Here is a 13,560-nt window from a genome sequence, read left to right as displayed (position 1 = left end):
TGAGGCGGCCTCAGTGCCTCTGCCCCAGGTGTCAGGAGGCTGACATGGGGAGAGTCTGGCTTCTTCCTGGTGACCAGCTGCTTTCCCGGAGCCCTGGCTATGTGGGGCAGGGCAGCACTTTCTCTGCATCCCATGGGGGCCTGTGCATGTCACTTCGTCAGCTGGAGGGACTGCCCCCACCCTGGCCATCCCACTGGACTGGCCCCTCGGGAGACACCCCGCCTCCTTCCTGCAGCCCTGCTGAGCTGGGACGTGTTGCGGGGGGCACGTCCAGGGCACAAGCTCCGAGTGGCTGTGGGAAGTGGTGTCAGCTATCGTCTGTGGCTCAGGTGTCTCCAGGGAGCCCCGCCACACCCATCCCCAGAGGTGCTGCCTGCCCGGGGCGCACGACCTCTATTCCCACAGGGCCCCCTGGGTGTCTGCCTCTAGATCTACCTCCCAAAGCAGAGCCTGGCTTCTTGCTTTGCAGTTCCAGAGTCCTGCTCCTGGCAGATGCCTTGAAGACTTGCCCTCAAGCCTAGAAGAGTGGGCTTCCTATGCCTGCCCCGAAGAACTCATATCTGTATTCAAACAGGATCAGAGTGACTTTACCATCAACTCGTCAACTATCCAGAAGCCGGTGGGTGGACCCAACGCCTCTCCTGCAGGCCTGCGTCCCGTGTCCCGCCTGCTGGGCTTTCTAGTGTGAAGTGGGTCCAGAGAGTGGCCAGGCCCCTGGCCCTCCCCAGGTCCCTCCGCAGGCACCGGTGCCGCGAGTTCCCCGCGCGGACCACACCCCTGCGCCTGCGGTCCCGCTGCGCCCCCCACCGGGCGTCAGTTGCTGCTGAGTGCTCCGGCGGGAGGGTCTTCCCACAGCTCCAGAGGCAAGGGTTCAAAACTTGGGCTGCCGTCGAGGGGTCTGTGGTCCATACCCCGCCCCGGCGCCCGGGAGGGTCCTCCCTACCTCCCCCAGCAGCTGGGCTCCCAGGCGTGTGCCGCGTGGCCCCCGTGTCTGCTTCCGTGCTCACGAGGCTTCTCCTCTGTGTCTGTCTCATCTCCTAGATGATTTTGGTAATTTATCCGCAGATTCTTTTGATTCTATGTGTGTATGCAAAATCTGCATTTCATCTGCAAACCTCTTCCGTGATTTGGGATTGTTACACTGTTTCCTCGCCTCACCTGACTCGCCAGGTTGCCTCCAGCTCAACACCACAGGTGGCGAGGCCTCCCAGTCTTGGCAAGACTCCGTATGACCGATGCTTGTTGGGGGTTCATAGACATTCTTCACTGGTTAAGCGAGTTTATTTCTGTTTGCTGAGAGTTTTAAGCTTGAACAGCTATGAAAGTGAAAGTCGCTCAGTCATGTCTGACTCTTTGTGACCCCATGGTCTATACAGTCATGGAATTCTCCGGGCCAGAATACTGCAGTGGGTAGCCTTTCCCTCCTCCAGGGGATCTTCCCAACCCAGGGATCGAACCCAGGTCTCCTGCATTGCAGGTGGATTCTTCACCAGCTGAGCCACAAGGGAAACCCCATAAACAGCTATAGATTCTTATCAGATATTTTTCTCCATTTATTCAAATGATAATTTTTTCTCTTTCATTCCTTCAACTTGGTTGACATGTATTATCACTTCATTTATCATCAGGTTCAACAGGCTGTTTTATTTGGGGTGTTTGCCTCTCTGTTGATGAGAAAAGTTGGTGTTCAGGTTTCCTTTCACACTACATGCTTGTCAGGATGGGATGAGAAGTTACACTGACTCCAAGCTATTTTCTGCTCCCAAAGCTTCTGACCCCCACACGTGGATTTCCATACAACAGCGAGTTCTCAGCGCCCCTGTGGACACCAGCCAGGGGACCACCCCACTGAGCTCGGCTCTGACACTTAACTGCCGGGTCAGTGTGGGCCCCAGGGATCAGGGCTCCATCGAGGCCTGCTCCAGCAGACGCCCGTCGTAGCGTCGTGTCCCCAGGCCACCGCACGTCTGTCCAGTGTGGCCACCAGTCGGGGTCCCGGGCTCCTCCCCAGGTTTGATATTTGCTATGACGGCCCCCAACTCGGGGAAACTTTACTTAGCAGATACGCTGGTCTGTTATAAAGGATGTTGTAACGGATACAGACAGCCTGATGAGGAGGTCTGCGGGGCAGGTCTGGAGGGTCCCAAACACGGGAGTGTCTGTCCCCGAGGAGCTGGGGGCCACCAGGCCCCTCCCTCGTGGCAGGTGGACGTGCTCACCAGCCCAGAAGCTCTCCATGCCCCCTCCTGTAGGGGGTTCACGTAGGTTCCAGGACAGGGCATGACTGGTCCTCTCGTGGCCGTAGGTCCCTAACTTGACCTCCAGCCCCTCCCCTCCCCAAGTATCGGGGGACGGGCTGAGGGTCTCACTGTCCTGCCATGTGGTTGGTCCCTCTGGCCGCCGACCTGCCTCCTGAAGGTCTGCAGGAGCGGCCAAGAGTCCCCTCGTGGGTGTGAACTCAGGTGGGGTGAGAGGGTTCTAGGTGCTCAGTGCTGGAACCAGGAGCAGGACCAGACGCGCGTGTCGTGTTTTCTCACAGCATCACACTCACCTTTCAGTCAATTCCAAAATGTTCCTTTCTCAAGCTCTTCTTGAGAAGAATTTGTATAAAATTAGCTCTTGTTTCTTCCTTAAACGTTTGGAAGAATTCCCTGGTGAAGAGTTCTGGGCCTAGATCTATTTGGGAAGATATTAAATTATGGACCCACTTTATTTAATAGTTACAGAACCCTTTACATTTTTAAATTTCTTTTTTGTAGTAATTTTGGTGGGTTGTATTTTTCTAGGATGTTTCCAGTTAATATAAAATATAAGATATACTGGTATAATGTTGTTTTTAATATCCTGTTATTATTTTTTTAGTCTCTGTAGAACCTATAAATATTTCCGTCTCCCTCCACCCCCTTTCTTGAGCGGCCTCATCAGGAATTATCAGTTAGTCCCTCAAAAAGCCACGTGCTTTCCAGGCCAGCCAAACACCACTGGGCTTGAACGTGACAGGACGTGTTTTACTTCATTTCCCTTAAGGCTCAGACACAGACTTCCGGGACCTGATGGGAGCATTTAGCCTTCGGTGGGCCCTCAGCTCCACCCGACAGGGAAGTCAGAGGCATGAGCAGGCTCTCCACTGCCTCAGCCTCAGCCAACACCCAGGTCACGGCCCCAGTGCGCTGGGTTCACACATCTGAACTCCCCTCTTCTTGCGCTAAATGACTAAAAAATTAGTCATTTTTTCCGAGTTGTTCACTCCTCAGTGCTTTAAGCAGATTTTTTAAATTGTTCATCCATATTTTCCAGTTTTCCACTAAAGAATAATTGCTTTATCAAACCTAGTCCAGCATTATAAGAAGTATTAGTGCATCTCTGCCTGTACTTAATTTTAAAGCAGTTGGTGGGTACATAAAGAAAGAAAACAAAGACTCTCTAATTTGAACGAGAGCAGGTAGATTATTCTTGTGAGGAGCTTTAGCTGTGTTTGTGCTAAAAAGTCTAGGAAGTTGCACATGACAAGGAGAAAGCTGTTGATGAAGCAGAGGACGCAGAGAGCAAGTCACTGGTCCCCTCAGCAGACGGGAATCCGCACCGCGTGTGGCTCCGGGGGTGGGGGGACAGAGCTCCTAGGGAGGACCCTGGGGGCCAGGACCTTATCCTCCGCGCCCTTGACCTCGCGTGTTTGCTGTGTTTTGACGCAGACGTACAGTCTGTACTACCTGGACCGCTTGGTGGAGGCCCTGCAGGAGATGTTCCTTCATGAGCTCGCAGTCCCGGTCCTGCAGCTGGGGGCGCTCATCGCAGCCTCCGTGGTTGAGAGCGAGAGCCTGGCGGGCCTCTACCACCTCCGGTGGGTGCGCCTGCGGTTTCAGGGAAGCTGGGGGACGTTTATGTGGCTAAAGCAAAAATTTGCCCAAAGCAATATAGAGACAAATCAGATCTTAAAGCATTAATTCTGTGGTTGACTATTTATATAAATAATAAAGTCTCTAAGATTTGTAAAGCCAAATACATCAAAATACTTAAACATAAAAATATTCTTAATTTTTTAATTTCTACTTGGTTTTTAAGAGAGTATCATTGTTTCAAGGAAATACACGCTGAAGTAGAATAAGCAGAGTAAAGGGGCATTGTGTCCTCAACCTACTCAAATAGGTCAGGAAAAAATTTACATATATATAAAAATTTTATATATTTACCCACACATAATTTTTTATTATGTCCTGAGCTATATATAAAATTTATATATGAAGTAATTTATATATATATTAGTATAATTTTTGTACTATAGAGAACCTGGACAATGAAGGATGTTCAATAATTCTTCGTAGTGTTTGTGTAACTTTTCTGGAAGCTTTCAAATCATTTCAAAATAAGAGTGTTTTGCACAAAAGTCAGAGCAGAGCTCGTTGGCTTGCAGTTGTGGTGGGGTCAGAGCCGCACCGTGCCTCGTCGCCACCTCTGGAGGTGACCCTGAGACCCGGAGACTGTAAATGTGTTGAGGAATCTGATGACGGGGTCTGCTGTCTCCCCTGGTAACTTGGTTTGGCTTTAGAGATCATTGAAAAGAGCCACAAAGTATCTGTTCCTTTTCGGTTTGCCCATCTGTGCCCCGCCTCCGGAGCCCAGGGCAGCCTGACTCAGGGCTGATGCTCCTCTCGCCCCCAGACTTGCCCTGGCTTGTTCTGACTTGAGGTTGAGGGAGGCGGCCACGTACCACGAGGAGGTGGTGGGGCAGGCCTACATCTGCGACTTGGAGCAGGCCAGGTGAGCCGCTGTGGCTGGCGCAGACCCCCTTCCCCCTGCGGCAGGGCCCCCTGCTCTGACACCCCCGGTGTGTGCCCCCCACTGTGGTGTGGACCCCCTCCCCCACTGCGGCAGGGCCCCCTGCTCTCACACCCCCGGTGTGTGCCCCCCACTGTGGTGTGGACCCCCTCCCCCACTGCGGCAGGGCCCCCTGCTCTGACACCCCCACCCCGTGTGTGCCCCCGACTGCGGTGGGGCCCCCTGCTGTGATGCCCCCCTCCTGGGCCCCCCATGTGGCACAGACCCCCTGCTGTAGCACTGAGCCCCCTGCCCTCTGCCTGGGCTCGATGCCGGCCCTGCTCTCAGCTGCATCTCCTCGGGAAAACTGGGAGTCATCTGTGCTGCTAAACGAGGGGAATTTTAAAAAAAGCCTTGTAAACGCGAGTGGATAGTTGCCTGTTGTGGCTTTTATTTTGTATTTTTTTGATTACTGTTGAACATTTTCAGATGCTCTGGCCGTTCTATTTCTTTTTTGGCATAATGCTCGTTTTACTTATGTTAGCTGCAGAAAAGAAATTGCCTTGAAAAAGGAGAAAAATAAGGAACCTCTATTAGAAGAAAGTCTGCCAGCACTGAATGAGCTCCCCGCTTCGGCCCTGCAGGCAGAGATGAAGCCCCTCATAGCAAAGGATAAGGTAGCCTTGCTCTGCAGAAGCTGCTTAACTCCTGGCCCAGTGGGGGCGGCGACAGGCCCAGCTCCAGCCACTCCGCTTGGACCTGTCCTGGCGGCCAAGGCCTCCTGACCCTTGAGCCGGCTCCTGGGAAATCCAGAGACTGATGGGGTGTGTCCCCGCCCCTCCGGCCCTCAGGGAAGGCTAGGCTGCAGGGTCTGAGCTGTGGTTCAGAGAGGACAGGCTGGGGGTGGCCGGCGGGGGGCGGGAGCTCCCACACCAACGGGGAGGGGAAGGGCGATCCCTCGCAGCGGGCGCAGAGCAGCTGGGAGGCCTGAGTGCCCCCGCCCTCCCCGCGCGCGCCCAGTGGGCCTGCCTCTAGCGCTTGCCTGTAAGGGTAATGACCGTCCCATGTGCGGTCCAAGGTCGCCTGTCACCGTGGCAGTTCCGCCCCCTGCACCCGGCGCTGCTCCGTGGCCTGGCCGTGAGCAGGGACGGGAATCCCGGGAGGACAGCCTGGCCACGGGCCCTGGAGCAGGGACTGGGCTCGGGCGTGCGGGGCCGGGGGCAGCCGTGCCGACGGCGCCCGCCCTGCACCCACACAGCCCCCGTGGGCCTGTGCGTCTTACAGATCCTGAAGGTAAATGAAGAGACCGGCAGGGGCCTGGACGGAACGTCCTTCCCACTGCTGTGGACCCTCAAGGCCGAAGTCCTGCTGAAGATGGAGCTGTACCAGCCTGCACGGCTGCTGCTGTCAGAGGCCTACCTGGCCTTCCAGGTGAGGCCACACCTGCCCGGCCCACTACACCTGTGGGGCCTGCTCCCCCAGAAGCAGTCCCACCCCCAGCCCCCGGCTAGGATGGCCGCTCTCTGGGAGGCAGGGACCTTCTGTGCTGAAGACTGTTCTAGAGCCTCCATCTGACTGTGGAGGTCTGTCTGCTCCTCTAGCTTCATTACAGCCCGTTTGCTGTAACTGCGACGGGTCTGTGCTGCGGCCTCTCTTCCTCCTGGGCCGCGGAGACCACGTGTTTCTGAGCAGGCCCCTCATGGTGCGTGTGGACGATGGGGCCCTCAAGAGGCCGAGGGCTTCGGTTTGTTCTCAGAGGCAGATGGTGTCCCAGGGCCCCGACCTGCTCCAGAGCTCTGTTCTGCTTCTCCGTGTGGGCCCTGCAGGTGTCTGTGGCCACTCGGAGGTCTCCCTGGGAGCCTGGGTTTCCCGCCAGGCCCCCTTGGAAAGGCTCCCTCCAGTGTGGACACCCAGCCCTCGGCTCAGCCTCTCAGGCCCCTACCGTCTGCTGGCTTTCCTGAGGCGGCTCGGCTGCTCCCCCAGGAGGGACCTCCCGTGTCGGCTCCTGGATGCCTCGGCTCCTGCCTCCTCTCTCCAGCCTGACTGAGACCCTCTCCCTGGGCTCCGTCCCCACAAGGATGGTGCCCTGGGAAAGGCCCAGCACAGGGCGGAGCCAACCCATGTGTCCCTCCTTCCCTGGAGCGGGTTGCTGGGCTGCAGCGTCAGCAGCTCCCAGGGCCCCCAGCGGGCGGCTCCGTCTCCGGGCAACGTTCAGGATTGTTCCCTGGGAGGGGTCGGCAAGGTTGTAGAACTGTTCGAGTTGGCCCTTGCTTTGGAACAGAACCCTAGAAAGAAACATCGCTTGCTTTCTGTCTCAGGCAGGGGGACAGCATGGCCGGGGGAGGGACTGAAACGGCCGTGTGACTGGTGGAGCGGAGCGGGCAGGACGGGCCTTGGGGGATGCGGGGGGACCTGGAGGGGACGCAGAAGGTCAAAGAGGCAGGCTGCGAGCCAGCACCCGCCGGCCCCGGGCACTGCAACCCCGTCTACCGGCCTGCGCCTGAGCGTCTGGGACCTTCCCGGTCAGCCTCCCTCAGACCCGTGAAAGGGTGGTCCACACTCTCCGCACCTCTGCCCGGCGGCCGCCCGGCCCTCCTGCTGCCGGGAGGGGCTTCCTAGACTCTGCAGAGCAGGTCTTCACACACACAGGCATTGAGCTCAGCGCTGGGCCCCTCGTGCTGCAGGCTCATCCCTGGACAGGCACCGGGGCCTGGACTCCATCTCTGCCTCTCTCTCTCTGCCTCGCGGTCTCTGTCTCTGTATGTGTCTCTCTCTGTCTCCCTCGCCCACTGCCCCACCCCATCCTCCGTCCACACGCACCTCCTTTGCAGGAGCTGGGCGATCCTCTCGCACAGTCCAGGTGCCTGCACTTGCTGGCCCAGCTCGCCAACAAGGAGAAGAAGCACGGGCAGGCTCGGCGGATGGTGGAGAAGGCCCAGCGCCTGGGAGGGAGCGAGGAGTTCTGGTACCAGTCCACCCTGACCCTGGCGGACTCGCTCCTGTCCGCAGAGGGCGAGAGGCGAGAGACCCTGGTGAGGGGCCGCTGCGTTCGGGGCGGGGGCCCGGCGGGTGGGGGGTGGCAGGGCCATGGTGACTCCGCCAGGCCTGCCCCAGGTCTGCAAGCTGTTCCAAAAGCTCATAGACACCTTCAACGTGCTCAAGAAAGAGAGGCCAAACCGAATGCCCATGTTGGAATTCATGACCACAGACCTGGAAGCCAGGTAACATTCTGTGAGGAAGAACGTTGATCACTGTGAAAGTTGTGGTGTTCTTCTTTCTGCTGTTAATTGTAAGTCGTATTTCGAGCCTGTGAAGTTCAGAGACGCGCAGGACAAGGGCCTGTGTCCACAGCTGCCTCCCGCATCCCTTCCTTGGCAGCCAGCCTCTCTCCTGGGACCAGGCGGGCTGGTGGCTTCTTTGTCCCTGGACTCTCAGCTCCTCAGAGGTGGCTTGATACCCAGGAAGCCTCTAAGGCTGGAGAAGTTCCGGCCACTCCTCTCCCCGCAGTCAGTGTAGGCGCCCCAGGTGGTCAGCCTTCTCCCGGGGTCTGTCGGTCTGCCTGCCGCTCTCCCCTCCAGTTTTCGGGCTGAGCGTCTGGTCCACGATCACAGCATCAAGCTCTCTGCAGAAGCCCGAGGGGCGGGAGGCCACAGGACAGACTCCAGGCAGGAATGTGTGCCCTCAGACAAGTAGTCTGTCCCTGAGCCGTCCTTCCAGTTGGTCACTGGGCTTCTGGAAAGCAGCCTCCCGTGGTCTCAGCTCCAGCTGCACGGGCCTCTTTCTAGGAACGCACAGAGCCGGCCCCAGGTCTGTCTGTTAAGTCAGACTTGCAGGTCCCGCCTTCAGAGAACAGCTTCTGCTCCATGACCAGAGCACCGCAGCTTTTGCCTGATTGGGGTTTTCTTTACTGCCTTCCTCTCTGTTGAACTCCTCCTGTGCTGGGACAGGGCTCCTCACGGCTGTTCTGTCCCCACCTCCGAGGGGGCCCCTTGGTCCTCCCCCAGCAAATGCTCCTGGATCCCCAGCTGCAGGTTTGACATGTGAACAGGCTTCATTTCCGCCTGGTTTTCCTCTTCTCCAGAGTTCTTTAAGAGAGGGATTTCGAATTTTCAGAGGGATGGAGACTGCCTGGGTGGGGAGATGTTAGTGTCTGACTTCGTGGCATTGTCACCAAGGGCGTGGCTTGTGGTGCCTCCAGTGCTGCCCCGAAGGTGCCCCTCCGTAGCCCAGAGCGAGCTGGCGGTGGGCGCGGCCGGCCCCCCAGTCGCAGCGTCGCCCCGCCCCCGCCCCCGCCCCCGCAGGTGTGTGAGCCTTCAGATCAAAGCCGTCGAGGGGCAGCTGGACAGAGACCCCCAGGAGAACTTGTTTCTGACGCTGGAAGTAGACCGCCGCTTGCTGGAGGTGGAGGAGAAGTTCGCCAGCATCGGCCACAAGGAGAAGTGCGTGGACATTCAGCTGGAGCGGGCCCGCGTGAAGAGGTGGGGGCCCGCGGTGCTCCCTGCCCCGGGCGCGCGCGGCCGCGGCCCCCGCCCAGCCCCGGGCGCGCGAGCGCGGCTCCGCGTCCCACTCAGCCGAGGACACGCACACCTTTTCACACTCAGCCACACGCGCGTCGCCTCAGAGGCCAGGAGCTGCCCGCCCCCAGCAGAGCCGTCACCGCCCCTGGCCGCGCCCATCGTCTGCCCATCCCCCACAGCCTCCCGAGGGCCACCCCACGTGGGGGCCACGCAGGGGTTCAAAACGCAGCAAGCAACCGAAGGCCGGGCTTACAAGTAGTCTCTATGAGGGAAGAGGCACGCGCCACCTGGGAGCCCGCGCAGCAGGCAGCTGTGGTCACCGAAGCCGCTGGGGCCTCGTAGGGCGTGGGCACACTCAGACACGGCCGGAAGTGAGGGGCCGCGCAGCCCCCCGGCACCGCAGCGGCCGCAGCGCCTGCAAACGAGCTTCAGACCGTGCACGTTTGGTGCTCCAGGTCTCCACCTCTCTTCCAAATAGGTTGAGAGGATCTTTCCAGTAACACACCCAATTATAAGATGTAAAGTGCTAATGAAATATACATTGTAATTACATGAAAATTACATGCTACACATTTTTAGTACTGACAATGTAATGCTTTGACGGTTTTGTTCTAAATGTCACTCTTCTTCTGGTAAAGGTTGTCTGCCCAAAGTGAGAAATTTGAAGAGCAGAGAACTGCATGTTACTTGGAAGCATACGACCTGGCCCAGAGAGCCGTGGCTGGAGCGGCGGACCTGTTTCTCAGTGTCCAGAGCTTACTGTCCCTTCACGACGTAAGGATGTTATATGAATTTTACCTCAATTTTTAAAAATCCCAGAAAGCTATGGGAGAGATGCCCAAATATTTGGAAAGTAAATAGCATACACCAGAATAACTGTGGGCCAGAGAAAAAATCAGAAGGGAAACTATTTTGAACTATAGTGTGTGTGTGTGTGTGGGGGGGGTGGTGGGGGGCATATATCAAAATGTGTAAGAGATCTCTAATGCAACACTTAGGGGAGCTTTTGTAGCACCAAATAGTTGTATGAGAAGAGAAAAAAACCCTAAATCAGTTATTTCAACATGAAAGTAGAAAGAGCAAATCAAACTCAAAATAAGTAGAAAAGAAATTAAAGACCACAGTGCAAACCATTGAAATAGAAAACTGAAAAATGGAAAAGTCAGTAAAGCCAAATACTATTTCTTTAAAGAGATCAATAAATTGATAAACTTCTAGTCAGACTGATTAAAGAGAGAGAAAAAATATAAATTAACAATATCAGAAATAAGAGATGTGACATCACTATAGACTCTATATGTTGAAAAGATAATAAGGGAATTTCATGAACAACTTTATGGCATATGTTTGACAATGGAGATGAAATGGAAAATTCCTTGGAAGACACAAACGACCAAAGTTCAGTCAGAAAGAAATAGATAATGTGAATAGCCCTCAGTCTATTAAATAAATTGGATTTGTAGTTAAAAGTTTTTCCATGAAGAAAATGTCAGACCCATATGCATTTACTAGAGAATACCAGCAAGCATTTAAGGGTAAAAAACAATACCAATTCTGTACAGATTCTCTGGGAAAATTGAAAAGGAGGGAATACATCCCAACTCTTCTGTAAGGCTGGTGTCAGTGTGATACCAAAGCAAGATAAAGATATTAAGAAAAACCCTATTGACAGTTCTTCTTCATGATCATAGATGTAAAAATTCTAAACAAAATTTGGGAAATTAAGTCCAACAATGTGTAAAAAGGATAATATACCAGGTTGATTCCAGGATTTGTGTAACATTCAAAAGTCAGTCAATTTGGTTCACCAGATATTTTTAAAAATTAAACATTATTGGACTTCCCTGGTGGTACAGTAGGTGAGAATCCACCCACCAGCGCAGGGGATGGGGTTTGACCCCGGGTCTAGGAAGATGCCGCCTGCCGTGGAGCAGCGAAACCCACGTGCATGGCTACTGGCCTGTGTGCTGTGAAGTTTGCGCGCCCAGAGCCTCTGCAACAAGAGAAGCCCATGCACCACAACTAGAGAGTAACCCAACTCGCCACAACTAGAGAAGGCCCGTGTGCAGCAGCAAAAGACCCAGAGCGACCAGAAAGAAAAACAGGTATAAGAAAAAAGCACTCAACAAGATCCAACATCCATTCCTGATAAAATAAAACAAAACCTCTTAGCAAACCATTCATAGAAGGGATCTTCCTCAGTCTGATTAAGGGCATCTATGAAAAAAACTAGAGCTCACATGTTGAAAGACTGAATGCATTTTCCTTAAGATGAGGAATAAGATAGTGGTGTGTCCTCCACCACTTCAATCCAGAATGCTATTAGAGTTCTAGCCAATTAATCAGGCAAGACAAAGAAACTAAAGCATCCAGGTTAGAAATGAACATGTAAAACTATCTTTGTTCACAGATGATGTGGTTGTCTGTGTAGAAAACCTTGTGCAATCTACAGAATAATACAGCTGCTAGTACTAAGGAGTGAGCTTAGTAAGGTTGCATGGTACATGAACAGTACACAAACACTAATTGTATATCTCTATACACTAATAATGATCAATTGTATATTAAATATGACAGCACACATATGAAATTTGACCCAGAAAGTGAAAACTCATACCCTGAGAACCACAAAACATTGCTAGAAAAATTAAACAATACCTAAATAAATGGAAAGGTATATTAAGTTCATGGCTCAGGAGACATGATGTTATTAAGATGTCAATTCCCCCCTAAATTATCTACAATCCTGATCAAGATTCTGCAGAGTTTTTTTAAACAGAAATTGACAAAGTGATTTTTTAATCTATGGGGAATTTAAAAGGCCTAACATAGCCAACACAACTTTGAAAAAGAAGAACAAAGTTGGGGACCTAACATTACCTGATTTTAAGACTTACTGTAAAGCTACGGGTGAATAATTTAACTCAGATGACCATAATATCTACTACTGTGGGCAAGAATCCCTTAGAAGAAATGGAGTAGCCCTCATAGTCAACAAAAGAGTCCGAAATGCAGTACTTGGATGCAATCTCAAAAATGACAGAATGATCTCTGTTCGTTTCCAAGGCAAACCATTCAACATCACAGTAATCCAAGTCTATGCCCCGACCAGTAATGCTGAAGAAGCTGAAGTTGAACGTTTCTATGAAGACTTACAAGACCTTATAGAACTAACACCAGAAAAAGATGTCCTTTTCATTATAGGGGACTGGAATGCAAAAGTCGGAAGTCAAGAAATATCTGGAGTAACAGGAAAATTTGGCCTTGGAGTACGGAATGAAGCAGGGCAAAGGCTAATAGAGTTTTGCCAAGAGAACTCACTGGTCATAGCAAACACCCTCTTCCAACAACACAAGAGGAGACTCTACACATGGACATCACCAGATGGTCAATACTGAAATCAGACTGATTCTATTCTTTGCAGCCAAAGATGGAGAAGCTCTATACAGTCATCGAAAACAAGACCAGGAGCTGACTGTGGCTCAGATCATGAACTCCTTATTGCCAAATTCAGAGTTAAGTTGAAGAAAGTAGGGAAAACCACTAGACCATTCAGGTATGACCTAAATCAAACCCCTTAAGATTATACAGTGGAAATGACAAATAGACTCAAGGGATTAGATCTGATAAGAGTGCCTGAAGAAGTATGGACGGAGGAGGTTCATGACATTGTACAGGAGGCAGTGAACAAGACCATCCCCAAGAAAAAGAAATGCAAAAAGGCAAAACGGTTGTCTGAAGAGGCCTTACAAATAGTTGTAAAAAGAAGAGAAGCAAAAGGCAAAGGAGAAAAGGAAAGATATACCCATCTGAATGCAGAGTTCCAAAGAATCACAAAGAGAGATAAGAAAGTCGTCCTCAGTGATCAATGCAAAGAAATAGAGGAAAACAATAGAATGGGAAAGACTAGAGATCTCTTCAAGAAAATTAGAGATACCAAGAGAACAGTTCATGCCAAGATGGGCACAATAAAGGACAGAAATGGTATGGACCTAACAGAAACAGAAGATATTAAGAAGAGGTGGCAAGAATACACAGAACAACTATATAAAAATGATCTTCATGACTCAGATTACCACAATGGTGTGATCACTCACGTAGAGCCAGACATCCTGGAATGCGAAGGCAAGTGGGCCTTAGGAAGCATCACTATGAACAAAGCTAGTGGAGGTGATGGAATTCCAGTTGAGCTGTTTCAAATCCTAAAAGATGATGCTGTGAAAGTGCTACACTCAGTATGCCAGCAAATTTGGAAAACTCAGCCGTGGCCACAGGACTGGAAAAGGTC

General features: G+C 52.7%; 1 protein-coding gene across 12 annotated transcripts in view; it reads left to right on the top strand.

Annotated features, from left to right (window-relative positions):
• The window catches only part of CFAP46 (cilia and flagella associated protein 46), a 96,873-nt gene that overhangs the window by 58,120 nt on the left and 25,193 nt on the right, over positions 1-13,560 (top strand). For 11 of the 12 annotated variants that reach the window (XR_006345404.1, XR_006345406.1, XR_006345405.1 and 8 more), the window contains 9 exons: positions 470-619; positions 3,693-3,841; positions 4,660-4,758; positions 5,300-5,432; positions 6,040-6,186; positions 7,587-7,787; positions 7,870-7,976; positions 9,057-9,233; positions 9,911-10,046. Coding sequence is in view for 9 of the 12 variants with exons in the window: in XM_043926148.1 (XP_043782083.1) it covers positions 470-619; positions 3,693-3,841; positions 4,660-4,758; positions 5,300-5,432; positions 6,040-6,186; positions 7,587-7,787; positions 7,870-7,976; positions 9,057-9,233; positions 9,911-10,046 (1,299 nt within the window). In the remaining 3 variants the exon portion in view is untranslated. The remainder of the gene's footprint in view (positions 1-469; positions 620-3,692; positions 3,842-4,659; positions 4,759-5,299; positions 5,433-6,039; positions 6,187-7,586; positions 7,788-7,869; positions 7,977-9,056; positions 9,234-9,910; positions 10,047-13,560) is intronic. The other variant, XM_043926152.1, reaches the window with a different exon arrangement.

Source organism: Cervus elaphus, chromosome 15 (assembly GCF_910594005.1).
Source record: "Cervus elaphus chromosome 15, mCerEla1.1, whole genome shotgun sequence".
In the NCBI taxonomy this organism is placed as follows: domain Eukaryota; kingdom Metazoa; phylum Chordata; class Mammalia; order Artiodactyla; family Cervidae; genus Cervus; species Cervus elaphus.
This window is presented reverse-complemented; position numbering and strand designations above follow the sequence as displayed.